General features: G+C 43.5%; 1 protein-coding gene across 4 annotated transcripts in view; it reads right to left on the reverse strand.

Moving 5' to 3' along the window:
* Positions 1 to 18289, reverse strand: part of LOC139406716 (discoidin domain-containing receptor 2-like) — a 48133-nt gene that overhangs the window by 11361 nt on the left and 18483 nt on the right. For 3 of the 4 annotated variants that reach the window (XM_071149674.1, XM_071149672.1, XM_071149673.1), the window contains exons 1-6: positions 13523 to 13688; positions 3531 to 3633; positions 2168 to 2399; positions 1807 to 1954; positions 1355 to 1457; positions 164 to 347 (exon numbers count right to left, since the gene is read on the reverse strand). In XM_071149674.1, coding sequence (XP_071005775.1) covers positions 164 to 347; positions 1355 to 1457; positions 1807 to 1954; positions 2168 to 2399; positions 3531 to 3633; positions 13523 to 13604 — 852 coding nt within the window. In that variant the 5' untranslated portion in view covers positions 13605 to 13688. Of the gene's footprint in view, positions 1 to 163; positions 348 to 1354; positions 1458 to 1806; positions 1955 to 2167; positions 2400 to 3530; positions 3634 to 13522; positions 13785 to 18289 lie in introns of those variants that run through there. The other variant, XM_071149670.1, reaches the window with a different exon arrangement.

The following is an 18289-nucleotide window of genomic DNA, read 5'->3' on the forward strand; positions in this document are numbered from 1 at the left end:
TGTGGTCTGTTGATTGGAAAAAGGGTCAAGAAGCTGAAAGATTTAGAACTGTAATGTCTGTAATTTGGGAATTAAAAAAATACCAACTCCCCTTACACACACTGTAAACAGCTGGGCGATAACAGCCCCTGACACCAGCACCCACCCACCCACCCACCCACACCTTCATGGTGGTGAAGTTGCGTGTGCGGTCGAACTCGAACATGATCTCCACGTATCCGTTGGGGAAGCTCTCGTTGGTCCAACCTACGTAGTCGTAGCCAGGCCACACATTGTAGACGTGGCTGTGGGTGAAGTCATCTAATCCACACATCCCATCAGTCAGCTGGCCCAGGCCCTCCGTCATACTGGAGATGGAGAAGATAGAGAGAAGAACAGATAAAGATATAGCTCAGAGTTGGCGGATTTTGAGGTAGTCAAAATACAAACTAAAAATGTTTTTTGGGGTGAACCAGAGAGTCTCTGTGTTGACAACCTTGCTTGACACATAATAATTGCTATTTTCATGTTTAATTACCAAGTATTTATTTTACAATGCACAATATTCATTTTGTGAAAGGGAAGCTTGAGAGAAACTATTCCGCTATCTGTTTGTTCAACTTCCCTCCACCGACCACTAGGTGGTAGCATCATCTTTTCCACATTCAACATCTCATCTTGGCAGTGGTATCAAAACCTGAGCCATTTTCTCTTCTCAGACAACATTCACAGACTCAAACTCAGAGAGTGAGGGAGAGAAAGAGAAGCAGAGAGAGAAATAGAGATAGAAGTCTGTCTATAGCAGAGAAACTGAGGGCAGCATCATGGAGGAAATTATTCAGCACACATTGACTCAAACACCAACACAGAAAGGCAGCAAGGATACCCATATAGTCATTTATGTTCTCAAAAAGTCAAGTTTTAGTCCAAAGACACTGACTCAAACTCTCGCACGCGTTTATGCACCAGAAGTCATGTGTGGGTGTAATTGTCTCCGTGTGTGTTCGTAACAGTCCAGTGCATTACTGTGCAGAGAAGCATTCTTGTGTGTGTATGTATGTGTGTGTGTGTGTGTGTATGCGTGACAAAACCACAGTGACCCATGCCTTTGCGCTGTCTACATCCTGCCGTAACTACAGCAACCAGACAATAACAGGGCCAGCGTGGAACCACAACTCCGAGATTGGTGAAGGAAGGACAAAAGGAGGAGAGGAAGAACTGAGGATGAGGTTGGATAAACCGAGAGAGAGGAGGGATACTTTAAGACAGGCAGAATGAAAAGGAGAAAGAATAAGGACAAGGAGATGAAGAAAAAGAGAAAGGAGGAAGAGCAAGATGATGAGGGAGGATGAAAGTAGGAGCGATGCACACCCACCTGTAGATGACGGCTCCGTCGTACACCGAGTCGTTGAAGTGGACAGGCTGGCCCTCTAGACTCATCTGCTCTCCTGCTGGAGCGTTGTAGGACACCAAACCGTCTGGCAGAGAGAGGGACTCTGTATTAGCCTACTGAGCTGAATCCTAAACACTGTTTGCCGAACTCTGTGTAAAGGATGTCACGCTGTTTCTTAGCGTGTACAACTTCCTCCTGATTCCACTCACACTGAAGCTCGATCCCAGGACCTCTGCCTTGCTAGCACACGTGACCAACCTCCTAAAGCGTCTTACCAGTCAGTGCCATGTAAAAGGCTAGCAATTCGGCGGCGCAAGTGGCGACATTTCAGGCTGAGGAGTAAGTTTCACACATCTCCATGTGCTACATATGTCTACCTATGGTTCACAATAGGGAGCTCCTCCACATCTCCCTTTCTCCTCCCCCTGTCTTACCGAGCCATTCACAGCCGTAGAGCTCCACCCTCATGCAGACGTTCATAGAGTGGTCTGAGACGGGCATGAACCTCACGAAGCGGGCGATGATCGGAGGCTCCAGGTCCTTCAGCATGATGTCATATGCATTCCTGTTCCCCTCAATGACCTATAGCCATGTCACCCACAGATAATAATCAATCAATCAATTAGCCTAAATAATAAGCAACAACTCACCCTTTCCAGTTACCTTAGCCACCTAGATCGTCCTCACAAATCACCAGTAGTACCATTATCAATCAATATTTATGATCAACATTTTTATATTCCTGTCCCTGTCAACCAATAATCAACTTCAGCAATAATAAAACTGATTGATTACCTGGTTGCCTTGCCTGTTCCTCCAGGAGATCCAGCGGCTGCCGTCACGGCTGTATTTGATCTTGTACATCGGGGCAAACTCGTTGCCGATGCCCCCTGCGTGGCGGCCCTGGGTGCCCACCAGGGTGATGAAGTGGAGGGAGCGCAGGTCTACCTGGAGGAACTCCTTCAGGCTGTCTGGTTCCACCGTTCTCTCTGGACACCACGCGCCATCACCCTCCTCAAAGTCCAACCTGAGAGAGGGAGGAGAGGAGTGGGGAAGTAGAGGGAGAGAGGAGAGAGGAAGATAACACATAGAAAAAATTAGTGTGAAAATGAGCGAAAGGGAGGCAGGAGAACACAGAAAGAGAGGGAAAGGGTGGAGGGAAAGGAGAGCTGAGTGGAAAGTGAGTGTGGTGGCTGGATGTCAGTTCATACAGCCTATTAAACAAACACCTTTGTCGTAAATTAATGTGAAAGTGTTCATTTAGGGCTGAGCTGGCAAGGGAGAGGGGAAGCTAGGTCAGAATAAAAATAACATAGATTACGTTCCTTACACTGAGTGCAGGCCACCCACACTCTCCAACACGCACACATATGCACACACACATTCACTCCCTCTCTCTCGGTTTCTTTCTCTCTTGCTCTTTCTAGGCTTATCCACAATAAGCTGAGAGCGGGAATTGATGTGCAGTTTATTGAAAACACACACACGGACACACGCTATTGAAAACTTTTGTGTGTGAGTGAATACGAGTGTACATGAGAGTTCATGTGTGTAGTTCTGGGTGCGCATGTATGTGTCCAGTCTACTAAATTGAAGTTGAGATGTATGTATGTATACACTGAGTGTACAAACCATTAGGAACACATGCTCTTTCCATGACATAGACTGATCAGGTGAATCCAGGTGAAAGCTATGATCCCTTATTGATGTCACTTACTAAATCCACTTCAATCAGTGTAGATGAAGGGGAGGAGACTGGTTAAATAACTATTTTTAAGCCTTGAGACAAATGAGACACAGATTGTTTGTATGTGTCATTCAGTGGGTGAATGGACAAGACAAAAGATTGAAGAGCCTTTGAACAAGGTATGGTAGTAGGTGCCAGGCACACCGGTTTGTGTCAAGAACTGCAACGAGAGTTTTTCACGCTCAACAGTTTCCCATGTGTATCAAGAATGGTTCACCACCCATAGGACATCCAGCCAACTTGACACAACTGTGGGAAGCATTGAAGTCAGCATCCCTGTGGAACACTTGACACCTTGTAAGTCCATGCCCTGACGAATTGAGGCTGTTCTGAGGGCAAAAGGGGGTGCAACTCAATATTATGTTTTGTACACTCAGTGTGTGTGTGTGTGTGTGTGTGTGTATACAGTACCTGCCGTATCTAGCAGCAGTCGACTCAGACCACTGACTGGAGGCTGAGATGTCTTCATCCTGAATCTGCCCTCCTGACATCCCCAGAGGGTACCGACACACACCTACAACACAATACAGCTTTTAGTACACACACATGCAAACACAGAGTCACGCACACACCCATGCACACACCCAAACATGCGCTCAAGTATGAACAGCCCGTTATTGAAACAATGTAAAGCATAGACATTAGCTCAAGGAGCTACCACAGGCAAAGTTACTCGTCACGCGAGCACGGTTCACGGGACCACCTGCACCACACCAAGTTGTGTGGTGGTAACTCTTACTGAGGTCTCAGACATAAACACACAGTCTGTATTGACCTGGATTATGTGTCTAATCTCCTCCACCTGGTGCCATGGTTTTAAACACTATATACTGGGTTTTAATCATAACTCCCCCAGCCCAGCCAGACCAACCACAGTGGTGTTGTCTATAAACCATAGACCTTCAGACATGAATCATTATTATGAATTATTATAAACCACAGACATACATCCTCCTACTCCCTTCCTCTAAAATCAAATCTCGAGTCATCACAATCTGAAATTGAGAGAGCGGTGGGCGTTTAGTCAGGGTCAGGGTGGGCACAAAAACACATCCCCTCTCCCCAGCACTAAGAGTGTGGTTACTTTATTGAAATAAAGAGCAGGGATCCATTCAACCTCTCTGCCAGTGCAAACGTAATGGGTAGTGAGTGTGTGTGTTTTAGAGAATACCCTCTTGCTCCTGTGTGGTCTTTCCCCTGTAGCAGAGTGGAGCCGATCAAAGTTAACTGTGGGCGTTTGAACATTTCATCCTGTTTCACTGTGATCCGCTGGGCAAGCGGGTAACTACTTGTGAAATGGAAGAGATGGTATCTTTTAACTTTTACAAGCCTGAAATAGAATTTCTTTACTTTGTTGCTGTTTCTGGAAGTAAAAATAGAAGGTGATTTTCCATCAATATTAGGGTTAGGAGATAGGGCTGGGAGTTTATGGATTATTTATTGAGGTTAATAATAATCACTGGCCATAGAATTGCTTCAACGGTCTTCTCTACTCAGTAGAAAACGATGCTAACCATTACAGGTTTTCTCAGTTGCTAAAACACTAAAACCCATTGGCTGAACAAAGTTCTCAGTTGCTAAAACACTAAAACCCATTGGCTGAACAAAGTTGTCAGTTGCTAAAACACTAAAACCCATTGGCTGAACAAAGTCCTCAGTTGCCTGAACTCATTTAGCTAATTATGCCGTCTGTTGTCAATACCTTAAACCATTTCACATGGTAAAACACCATTTGCAGATCTCACTTCGACTTTTCAGCAAAACTCTGAACACATTCTAATTCTCCAAAACACATTCTGTACTCTAATGCACATGTCATCCATACTGGTAAACACAAGTGGCAACAATCAAATACAAATAGAGAACACATGTCATTGTTTGAACACAACCACTCAAAATTGATTTAACCCGCTTCAAATGCTGCGACACAACCAATATACGCCAGTTCAGAGAGCAAACAGGTTGTTGAAGGTGGGAAGGAGGGAAGGAGAAAGTCTGAGAATGGATAGAAGAAACAATGTGAGAGGACGAGTGCGTATGCGAGGTGGGCGATGAGGAGGAAGAGGAGGAGGAGGGCAAGAAAGAGGAAGAGGAGGACAAGAAAGAGGAAGAGGAGGACGAAGAGGAAGAGGAAGACAAAGAGTGGAAATATCTGATGAAATTCCAGCAACAGTTGTAGACCATGTTGTTGTCCATGGACTGACAATGAGGGAAGCAGGACTTAGAGTGCAACCCAATTTGAGACGATTTTCTGTGTCCACCATAGTAAGGACATTCAGAGAAGAGAACAGGTACAGTTTACTACTGTATTTTTGTAATTGCAAATTTACTGTACTGCACTATATGCAGCTGTTTCAATAGACATTTGTAAAGTGAATCACTGTATGTATTGTACTGCATGAATATGTTTTGTAACTGTACAACTACTTTTTGTAGAATTGCAAGGCTGCCACATGCAGGTGGAAGGACAGCTATATTCACTTGGGAGCAAGAGGCCGTTATAGTTGGCATGGTCCTTCAAGATAATGCAATACGACTCAGAGAAATCCAGGAACGAGTGATACAAGACAAAACACACTTCCAGAGAATCGACAGTGTGAGCATTTCCACAATTGACAGTGTCCTCCAACGTAACAGGATGCGAATGTACCTTTTGAGCGCAACTCACCAAGAGTGAAAGAACTGAGAGCTCAGTATGTGCAAGTAAGTGTACATTCAGAAACATTTACTGTAATCCAGATTGTCTACAGTACTAACACATACTATGTGAATGAACTCTTCAGTACATACAATGTATGTGAATCAGAAGCCTAATTGTACTCTACAGTATAGCACTGTCTCTGTACGACTTACAAAATCCTACATACAATATATTGTATTTCTACACAGACAATATTTGACTTGGAATCCTTGGACAGACCCCATGTGTTCATCTTTGTCTATGAAGCAGGCTTCAATCTAACAAAGAGGAGAAGGAGAGGCCGAAACATGATTGGACAGCGGGCCATTGTTGAAGTCCCTGGTCAACGAGGTGGCAATGTCACAATCTGTGCTGCTATCAGCAACCATGGTGTTCTACCTCACCATGCTACACTCGGGCCATATAACACCCAGCACCTTCTAAGATTTACTGCCAATCTAAGAGATATTTTATTTGAGCAGCAGGTTCAAGAGCATCAGGATCAAGAGCTAAATGAGAATCCCATTCCCACCTATGTGATAGTGTGGGACAATGTCAGTTTCCACCGAGCTGCTCAGGTAAGGGAATGGTTTAACATCAATGGGCAGTTTATGAACTTGTACCTCCCTCCATACTCGCCTTTCCTGAATCCGATTGAGGAGTTTTTCTCCTCTTGGAGATGGAAAGTGTATGATAGACAACCCTACACCAGAGTAAATATTCTGCAAGCCATGGATTTAGCCTGTGGTGATATAGGTGAGGAATCATGTCAGGGCTGGATACGGCGCACAAGAGGCTTCTTCCCCCGTTGCCTCAGGAGGGAAAATATTGCTTGTGATGTCAACGAAGTGCTCTGACCTGACTCAGCCCAAAGACAAGAAGAAACACAATGATCACATGTTTACTCCTTTGATTTGTGTCTCTTTTAGTATTGTATACTGTAGTACAGTGCATGGTAGGCTGTATACTGTACAATGGACAAATTGTATGGCCCTGAACATTGTGCTTTCCATTTATTAACAGTACTCACTGCTCAATAGATTGACTGGTTGCAGATTCATATCAACAAAGAACAAGAATTACAGTATCACAGAGACAAAGGACAAGTTTGTGAGATGCAGGGTACAGTACTGTAAAAATAGGGGTACAGGGAGGAGGAAGAACAAAAACAAAATTGCAAAGAGCAAAGCAGAGTTGTAATTTCTGATCAATTTTGAGCTACTATGATAGAACATGTTTTCGTTCATCAAAAAACAATGAAGTAAAAATATGAATATTTTTTTAGATTAAAAATGTACTTCTCCCTGAGAATTGTATGTTTTGAGCAATGTGTTTTCTATTTTTCGGTGTATTGTTTACTGACTGCTTGAGAGTGTATATCATTTGATCACTTTGTTTATGATTTGAGAGCCGTGTTTGATTTTGAACACAGGTAAAACTGTTTTGAGGCAAATGTTTCATTTTGCGAGAGGAGTCGGAGGTTATGTAAATACTGCTTGAAGATGAGGTTTTGTGTTGAATGTTTTCAGGAAATGGAGCAAGGTTTCAGAAATAGTGTTTAAGCAATTGAGAAAAACTGTAACTTGGAGACAACTGAACCAATGTCTTCTCTGCTTTCCGGCTAAACATTTCCCCAAACTATCTGAATGTGTGTGCGATAGCACAGGGTCACGCTGGTCAGTATGAGTGGCAGAGGAAGTACAAAGGGACACAGAGAGAGAGCGAGAGAGAAAGCGAGAGAGCGAGAAATACTTGTGTGTTTATGTGTGTGTATACTGAAATGTACAGAGTGTGTGATATCTTGGGGTCAGGCTGGTTCCAGGGAGTGGAGGAGGAAGTGCAGGCCAGGGAGACTTTCCCTTCAGCATGGCCCCTCAGCTCACTTTTTTATCCTTTCTTTTTGTCTTCCTTCCCTCTTCCAAATGTTTGCTTAAACATCAATATGGGGAAACCTCTCAGGGTTCGTCCTGGCAGTGGCGGTGAGACTCACTCCAGAAACAGATCCGTCCCAAAACAAAAAACTATTCCAGATGTGAGGCTACCTTCTCCTCCGCACCTCCTCCTTTCCTCCCTCCCATTCTCCTCTCTTTATCTTCTCCTGTCCTCCCTCCCCCATCTCCTGCCTCCTTCATGCTTAGACAGACATGTCAGCCATAATCACCACACACTTTTCATATTTTCAGTCTATTAGTGGTACCCTTGGTAACATAATTGCGATCAAATGTGATAACATCTGCAATTCCTCCAATAATAATGTCAGTTTTGATTCATGTGTTGTATTCGGGAACATTTCATTGGCTCTCCAGGCAGCTCTAAGACTCCACAAGCGAGCAGTGAGCAAAACATCTATACAATGTTTTACAACAGTTGACTAAACTCTGGTTAATTAATTAAATGAAATCAAATGGATTCACACTGTAGATTATAATACAGTGTGCACAGTACTCATTTGCACAGATCTGTGCACTTTTGCGTGATGAAAATGCTGTGCTTAAAGGTCGACTTTGGGCAAAAAAACCCCAAAATAACAGCTTTAAACAAAGATTTAAGATATAAAAGATTTAAGATATAAAAAAAAAGATGAATAAGATATTTGGCTACAGAAGTGCCATTTCTTACCTATCTCTACAGCTTCCATCCAAAAACAAATCCTGTGAAATGACGTCAACACATACTGGAGCTGTTAGGGGCCAGCTACATTGGCTAACATAGCTAACGAACTAGCTACGTCGATTGCGGAGCACATGACCAGAATGACAAATCGATGAAGCACCGAAGGCAGAGCACATTTCTGTTTGAAAATTGAGAAAGAGGCAGAGTTGGACCATTTTTCATGCCGAAAGTCAACCTTTAATATATGGGGAGACTAGGCCTGACTTTGCATGCATTCACAGAGCAATTGATTGTTGTTTTCAGACTAGAGTAACTGAAATATCACAACATTATTTACCTGATATTTAATGAATGAAGCGTGCCAATATTAGTGTCATAGCAGGACACAAATACAACAGAATGAAACTCTGAAAACCACATTATGTGGGATTCACTTGGTACAAAAAGAAAACTGTTCCATAATAAGGTCATTTCCCATTAACTACAGCCAGACAGATCCATTGGCTCAGCCCAGAGACAATAGAGGAGAAAGCAGAAAAATAATTTGTAATTGCCTTGGATGTAATTGGTGAAAATAAGTCATTATCAGTGGCTCAGACCACACCCTAAACTAAAGCACGTAATAAAGGAGGAGAGAGAGCGAGAGAGAGAGGCGTTTTTCAGTGCGCCGGATGAACGTCTCTCCTAAATGTTGGTTTGTGGGGTGTTTATCTAGCTTTCCCTCAGGGGTGACCCATGGGGCACTTCTGAGGACTTACTATACACTTGTGAGGACCAGGGTAGCCTAGTGGTTAGAGCGTTGGACTAGTAACCGAAAGGCTGCAAGTTCAAATTCCCAAGCTGACAAGGTACAAATCTGTCCTTCTGCCACTGAACAGGCAGTTAACCCACTGTTCCTAGGCCATCATTGAAAATAAGAATTTGTTCTTAGCTGACTTGCCTAGTAAAATAAAAAAACAACAACAATTGATTCCCATTCAAAATCCTATTTTCCCTAAACCCTAACCCTTAACTTAAACCCTAATTCTAACCCTTAACCTAACCCCTCAGCCTAAAATGAGGACCAGCTAAATGTCCTCTCATTTCTGAATTTTGGTTGGTTTACTATTCTTGAGGCCTTCCTTGTACTCACAAGTGTAGTAAAATGTGTATACATACACACCGTCTAAAAATAAAAGATCACCTCTGAAAAGGTGGAAAAATACCAGCCCTGTGTGGAGCGAGAAAGAGAAGAAAACATGTTTTTTCAGTTAGGTGCAGTGAAATGTGTTGTTTTACGGAGTCAGCCATACCAGTACAACGCACCTGGAGCAAATGAGAGTTTTTCACCTTGTCAGTATGGGTATTCAAATCAGCGACCTTTTGGTTACTGGCCCAACGCTCTAACCACTAGGCTACCTGCTGGACGAACACTCTCACATCCATAATGGCACATACTCTTACAGGTCACACACGCACGCACGCACGCACGCACACACGCACACGCACACGCACACGCACACGCACACACACACACACACACACACACACACACACACACACACACACAGATCCAGCTCCAGCTCCAAGTGGCTTCTTTCCCTCTCTCACCACTTTTTCTTCTCTGTGCTCGTGCTCTGGCCAGTGAAAAGCAGGCTTGTTTCATAGTGCTTGATGTCTAACCACAGGCTCCAAACACACACACACACACAGTACTCTGATATTATACTCAATGTTGTCCTTGGCCATCTTGTGTAAACTGTCTCATAGCCTTTCTATTGTAATATGATGAGAACAATATCTCCAGCGCAATGGCTGTACCCAGCCTTGGTGGGAGTTTATTTTTGTGTGTGTGTTGTGCATGCAGAGTCTGTGGTTAATGCATTCCAGACATACTGACAGCAGGAAAGTATATTGAAATGGGCTTCCCATGTGTATTTGCTGGGATTGTTGATTACTCAGAAGTGGTGGAGTGCAGAGTACTAATGCACCCAAACATGGCCAAAGTTCATTTAAATTCATGCAACAAAATGTTCTAAATCCCAATTATCCCCCATTGTGGAGAATCATTTTGCTGACGGCAAGTGAGAGAGAAGTCTTAATTATCTCCAGATTTCAAATCCTCTAAACTGGGCAAAGATTCTTTGAAACACCCGAGAATGGATGATGGAATTGTGCGTCTGTCCGTCCCTTGTCACTCTACAGTTTTGCTTGGGGTCTCGTTGACTCAATCACAGGTCTTACTGTGTCTAACTATAATTCTGCTGCAAGGATGGAGAGGAAAAAAACAGAAGGCAGGAAATATGCATTGCTGAATTTAGTAGCACTGAGATGCATGGTGATGCCAACTTTCCCCTGTTTAAAATTCCTGAGCAGTGTAGTTATACCATCTCTGTCTTTCCCATTTCCATTCTGAGTGGGCGACATGCTTTCACTGTAGAGTAGGAGCCATAGAGACTGGAATAAGCCTGGAGTAGAGATAGATGGAGAAATAGAGGTGGATTCAGGTTGGGATAAGACTGGACTGTAGATCAAGTAATATGGATAGACTGTATACTGTCAAGCTGACCACTTGCTGTATGTCCGGAGCACATCTCATAAACCCGGTCAGAGACTTCTAGCAACAGAGATGACGAGTTGTAGACAGGCCTGAAAACAACCACAGCACCCACCACTTCACTGCTCAGTCCCATTGGAGAGAACACCCATTTTGTATAAACCTTCTCTCTCTCTCTGTCTGCCAATATAGCAACATGCTAGTCTTAAAGATCAGCCACACTGTAGGCTGTAAAATACACGCATGAATGGAGAGAAGGGGGTGTCTCAGTGAAGGCTCTTCAGAGGAGGAAGGGGAGGACCATCCTCCTCAGTGAATTTCTAAAAAATAAAAATGGTAAAACATTTTAAAAAGGTATCATTTTGAGATAAAACTACACTAAATATGATCACATGTAACCAAATAATTGATTAAAACACACTATTTTGCAATAAAGGTCTATAGTAGCCTCGACAGCACTCAGGGCAGCACCAGGTGTAGACGGATGGTTCTCACCCCCTTCCATAGACTTACACAGTAATTATGACAACTTCAGGAAGACGTCCTCCAACCTATCAGAGCTCTTGCAGCATGAACTGATATGTTGTCCACCCAATCAAAGGATGAGAGAATTTATATAGTACTGAAATCATAAAATGTGGTGAGTAGTTGACTCAAAGAGAGAGAAAGACAATAGTTGAACAGTTTTAAACTATTTAATTTCTTCCAAAATGAAAGAGAAGCAAGAGAGAGTCATTTTATTTCCAGTTTCACTTAGGCCTACTTAGCTAGCAAATGCAACTAGCCAGTTAAGCCTACTCAAACACCCTGTTCAAACAGAGGGATGCTATGTTAGCTAGCTGGCTTTGACTATCCAACGCAACACTGGAACTCTTCCAAGTCATTGTAAGCTTTTGGTTTTACTACAGTGCATTTGGAAAGTATTCAGACCCCTTGACTTGTTCCACATTTTGTTACGTTACAGCCTTATTCTAAAATGTATTAAATAAAAAAATATCCTCATTAATCAACACACAGTACCCCATTAATGTCAAAGCGAAAACTGTTTTTGGACATTTCTACAAACCATTTAGCAATGTGTTAATGCAGTGTCAATACACTGCACCTATGTAAATGCATATAAAGGCAAATGCATATGGTTTTGGAACCTTAAGTGAAGTGGTGGTGTGCAACCACACTACCAGGCAGAAGGGTGAAGAGTGCAATATGGACTGTAAAGAGTTAAAGCTGGAATCCTTAATGGTGAAACTTCCACCTTCTAACAGGACAACGACCCTAACCACACAGCCAAGACAATGCAAGAGTGGTTTCGGGACAAGTCTCTGAATGTCATTGAGTGGGCTAGCCAGAGCCTGAACTTGAACCCGATCAAACATCTCTGGAGAGACCTGAAAATAGCTGTGCAGCAGCGCTCCCCATCCAACCTGACAGGGTTTGCGAGAATCTGCAGAGAAGAATGGGAGAAACTCCCCAAATACAAGTGTGCCAAGCTTGTACTCCTTTTAAACGGCGCTGGCTGCCACTGGTGTGTCTAGTGTGTGTTTTGTCACTCCACTGTTAAAGACGTTGAAGTTTTGATGTATGTTCATGAAAGTCCATGAAAATAAATTGTTGTTTCCCTGCACCAAGCCACAGAAAAATAAAAGTTTACAGCATATGTAACATAGGCTTTGTTCGCTTCGAGGCACCCCAGACAATTTTGTGAGAAATGTTCTGGTGTGTTTGTAGTTTGCCTGGAGCAGGCTTTAATTAAAAAGCAATGTTAATGTGAAGAACTGACTCTACAATTATCTCCCCCTCTCTCAGAGCAGACTGCCACAGCTGTAAAAGACCACGCACCACACACACACAGTCTTGTACAGCTAACCTTGTGGGGACACGCAATTCAGTCCCATTCAAAATCCTATTTTCCCGAACCCCTAACTTAACCCTAACCCGTACTCTTACCCTAACCTTAACCCAAAAACCTAACCTTAACCCTAGCTCCTCACCCTAACCCTATAACTAACCTTTGCGCCTAACCCTTAACCCAAAACCCCCTAGAAATAACATTTGACCTTGTAGAGACCAACAAAATGTCTCCAGTTGGTCATATTTGTGTTATTTTACTACTCCCCCCCACACACACACACACGCACACCACACACCACACACCACACACCACACACAGAGTTTGGCCTTGTGCCCTGCTCTTTATCCAATTATAAACCTCTATTTAATGACAACAGCTCTATAATGTTGTCATACGTACTATTGTCCCAAGTCATTGTATTTATCAGGAGTTGACTCAGATTTTCTCTCTGTTGCCTACTGGTTGTCAGTGATCCGTCTCTGCTCAACAAGCGTTGCCTCTGGGTTTCCTTGTAAAATATAATTGGTCATCTCATTGACATCACACTTTCCCTCAGTGAAGCACACATAGAGTGGTAAAAGTGGAGAAAACCATGGACACCAGAACGAACAGTCCTACTCATATCAAAGAGACAACAGCAGCAATTAAGGCCACCACATGGACAAACACACACAAGCACGTGCACACACAGCTCCCCATACCGTTCCCATGGCAACACTTACCTGGGTTAACCTGTGAGGTGACGTCTCCTACCAGATAGAGAAGGATGAGCAACGGAAAGTGTTTGTCCCACAGGTGCTTCATCCCACACACACACACACACACACACACACACACACACACACACACACACACACACACACACACACACACACACACACACACACACACACACACACACACACACACACACACACACACACACACACACACACACACACACACACACACACACACACACACACACAGAGAGGGTCTTCAAACCTGAAATCAATGGGAAAACAACAGACAGTCAAAAATATGTCATACAAGTTGGAATATTTGGACTGTGATGAAATGAAACAGAAGTTCAAGGGTCCGTGTTTGGATCCATGTGGTATATTCAGACAGTTGATGCGGTTTTTATGTCTTTCCTCCAGGGAACCAGACCATCTGAGAGGTTCTATGGGAAAGCTACAGCTTTTACTGGAGGAATGGTTTTCATTTGCTCAATAAAGACAATAATTGCTGTCTAAAAGTGGAATTTCCATTCATCATTACCTTAACACAAGCGAATAGCAAAGGGATATTAAAGTCAAACTGGCAGGGATAATTCAACATTACAGTAGCCAGCTCTAAGGAATAAAAATTTACATAAAACTGTACCTATACAGCTAAACATCTAATAGTAAATGTGTGTGGGTGTGTTAGAGAACTTCAGACAAAAGGAGGTAGGAATAAATTCAAAGTGAGAGAGAGAGAGAGAGAAGCAGAGTGGGCCACCACAGACATTACCACAGTGGGACTGATTATACAGCGAGACAGAGACAAGTCCAGCAGGACTCCTCTCTTCGACAGACCCAAACAGCCAATGGTCAAACCTCAAAGGAAAAGTTGATGTCTACTCACAGTGATCTTGAACAAAGCTTTTGGTAATTGACTCTAGTCTTGTGTGGTTGTCTGGCCTCCCACTTGCATAATGATCTAGTAAAAGTGTGTGTGTGTGTGTGTGTGGGGGGGGGGGCACATGTAAACTCTTTACCGTCATTCTAACTCATTGTTACATAATCACAATCAGTCTTAGTATGTGGCTTGCTCACTGTGTCAATAGCTTGTTATGGAAGAAACACCATGCTGCATTTAAAGCATGGGGAACAAAATGGTCATGTGGTAATGTTCATTTATTACTGGAACGACTGGACCATTAGTGGTTGTTATATCTTTGCTTATATAAAATAGTGCAATATGGACTGTACAGAGTTAAAGCTGGAATCCTTAATGGTGAAACGTCCATTTGGGATATTACAACAACGAAGTTACTGCAGACAACGAACACTGTTTTTTCCCTCTTCCCACTGCACAAGCGATTGAACAACAGAATATGCAATTCAATTTAATTTGCCCACACTGCTCAACACACCTCACCTCCGTTTCGTTCACAAAATAAAAACAGTAACAAAGGTGCTGTGGACGGACAGTGGAACTGTTTCCCCTAATACAGATTCCATGTTTAAGGTGGAGAGATCAGAAAGCCAAAGGGGAGGTTCCCTGGTCTTTATCCTATGCCAAAGAGGTACGAGTGAGTGTGTGCGCACGCAAAGTTTTCAAATGTTCATTCCATACTAAACACAACATTCTCCTGGCCGTGCGCTGCTGCATAGGAGTGGCTGATAGGGCAACATGTCAGGATCCAGCAGCAGAACACACACACACACACCTACTAAATGTCTCCTTGCCCTCTGCAGCAAACACTGACACATGCTCACAATAAGCAGGCCATTGAGTGCCACTGTCAGACATCAGTGTAAAAGCTGGAGCTTCATACAGTTGGCTATGTACAGGGCTTTATTCTGGTTGTGGGAAACATACACTATACATACAAAAGTATGTGGACACCCCTTCAAATTAGTGGATTCGGCTATTTCAGCCACACCCGTCGTTGACAGGTGCATAAAATCGAGTACACAGCCATGCAATCTCCATAAACAAACATTGGATATAGAATGGCCTTACTGAAGATCTCAGTGACTTTTAATGTGGCACGGTCATAGGGTGCCATCTTTCCAGCAAGTCAGTTTGTCACATTTCTGCCCTGGTCAACTCTAAGTGGTGGTATTGTGAAGTGAAAACTACTAGGAGCAACAATGGCTCAGCTGCGAAGTGGTAGGCCACATAAGCTCACATAACGGGACCACAGGGTGCTGAAGCGCATAGCGCTTAAAAATCATCTGTCCTTGGTTGCAACACTCACTACCAAGTTCCAAACTGCCACTGGAAGCAAAGTCAGCACAATAATGGTTCACTGGGAGCTTCATAAAATGGGTTTCCATGGCCGAGCAGCAGAACACAAGCCTAAGATCACCATGCGCAATGCCAAGTTTCGGCTGGAGCGGTGTAAAAGCTTGCCTGCCATTGGACTCTGGAGCAGTGGAAATTAATTCTCTGGAGTGATGAATCAGGCTTCACCATCTGGAAGTCGAACAGACAGATCTAGTTTTGGCGGATGCCAGGAGAACGCTACCTGCCCCAATGCATAGCGCCACCTGTAAAGTTTGGGGCTGTTTTTCGTGTTGCGGGCTTGAACCGTTAGTTCTAGTGAACGGTAACGCTATAGCTAGTAACGCTATAGCACACAATGACAATCTAGACAATTCTGTGCTTCCAACTTTATGGCAATGCCCCCGTGCACAAAGCCAGGTCCATACAGAAATGCTTTGTCGAGATCTGTGTGGAAGAGTTTGACTGGCCTGCACAGAAATGTTCCCTCTAAACTATGCACACGCAGTAGCCAAGCAGCTCCCTGGGACTGCCTATCAGCAGAATAAATACTGTATCAGCCCACTGAGAGAAGCACGAGATTGAACTTCCCTGTTAGTTAGTTAACACTATCAACGTTTCCCTTTACTGTGGAATTGGGTTAGAAACAATGCAATATTGGCCACTTTCAATTCAACACACCGAAACCAAACAAACTATGCAAAAGATTTTGTTGTAGGCAGAACACATCGGAGTAGGATTATATTGTATTGACAAGCATGACTCAGCCCAAACTCTAGTCTACACAGACTGGTTCAGTGGAGAGAGGTACAGTAAGCAGTTATTACTACATCATTATTTTAATACAGTATTATGTATGTATATGAGCAGTAGATGAGAATGTAGTATCAGTAGACAAAACATGAACCTGAACTAATAAGTTACTGTTCTCTCTTTTCAGCTATGTAACAGCCTCAAAAATGATACTCCTGCGTAAGGGTCTGCAGCGAATCACAGCCAGCCGCCAGAGAGAAGCAAATGTAACCACAGGACATGTGACAGAATTGATCGACACCCTATATACATCAATGAACAGAAAGTTCCACAGAATGGAATATAATCACGTGCTATCAGAAACCGCTGCACTTGACCCCAGGTTTAAGAAGTTAGCCTTCAGTGATGCCAGAGCGATTGATGAGGCTCTTCGAAGAATAACCTCAGCAGAAGGGAGGGACAGCCCCAGCAGTCAGCTGGCTCAGGCACCAGGGCAACAGGAAGAAGAGGGATCAGATGGAGCAGAAGCACCAGCAGTAGTGCCACAAAAGTCTGCTGTTTGGATGCTGTTTGACGAGAGAGCAACTGGGGATGCAGCACGAAGGAATCCCTCAGCAGATGCCATAACGGAGGTCCGATCCTATTTGGAGGAGCCCCTCCTCCAAAGATCTGCAGATCCTCTGAGCTGGTGGAAGAACAAGGCCTCTGTCTACCCACGGCTTACTAACGTCATGACAGGGAGACTCTGCATAGTGGCCACATCCGTTCCCTCAGAGAGGGTTTTCTCAAAAACGTGACAAATAATTACTGAGAGAGGAAACTGCATCAGCCCCTCGAAAGTGAGGCAGCTTGCATTTCTAAATGCAAATCTCTCATAAAAGCAAAATATGGTCAGCATTGCTGTGTGCTGCTGGTTATAAAATGGCAATAAAGAAGAGCGAGAAAAGGAAAGAACAGCTCTTTCCATGTTAAAATGTTATGGGATGCATTTTCTCCATTGTTTTGATGGTATACCACTCTGGTAGGCCTACATTATGATCAAATAGCCACAGTAGCCTACCTAGCCACTATTAAAACTTAACTTAAAGCGGATACAGCCTCAGTGTTCACAGTAAACGTGCACTGGAAGTTGCACAGAATTTTCACAACGTTCAAGTTTGCGCTCAGCAGACCTGAAATTTACTCAGTCCCGAGAAAAATTAGAGGGAACATTGCTGCACAGAGCCCTGACCTCAACCCCATCGAACATCTTTGGAATTAATTGGAATGCCGACTGCGAGCCAGGCCTAATCGCCCAACATCAGTGCCCGACCTCACTAATGGTCTTGTGGCTGAATGGAACCAAGTCCCCGCAGCAATGTTCCAACATCTAGTGGAAAGCCTTCCTAGAAGAGTGGAGGCTGTTATAGCAGCCAACTCCATATTAATGCCCATGATTTGGAATAAGATGTTCGATGAGCAGGTGTCCACATACTTTTGGTCATGTAGTGTGTTTGGATGTGTTGATTTTGATCTGATGCCCGAGAACTCTCTGGCTCTCTGCCAAGACAGACCTCTAATGACACCGGATATCACAGAACGACTTCGTCACCTCTACACAATTTCTAGAAACCAATAGACATTTATGATATCTGGATTTCCAGAATATAAGAAATATCGCTTTCATGCCGGTCAGTTAACTTTCGGAGTATGATTTCTAAACCATCTATTCTCTCACAAATACAATAACGTCACTGTAACAGCGTTACAGTAATCAGCTA

The sequence above is a fragment of the Oncorhynchus clarkii genome, chromosome 4, assembly GCF_045791955.1.
Source record: "Oncorhynchus clarkii lewisi isolate Uvic-CL-2024 chromosome 4, UVic_Ocla_1.0, whole genome shotgun sequence".
Classification (NCBI taxonomy): domain Eukaryota; kingdom Metazoa; phylum Chordata; class Actinopteri; order Salmoniformes; family Salmonidae; genus Oncorhynchus; species Oncorhynchus clarkii.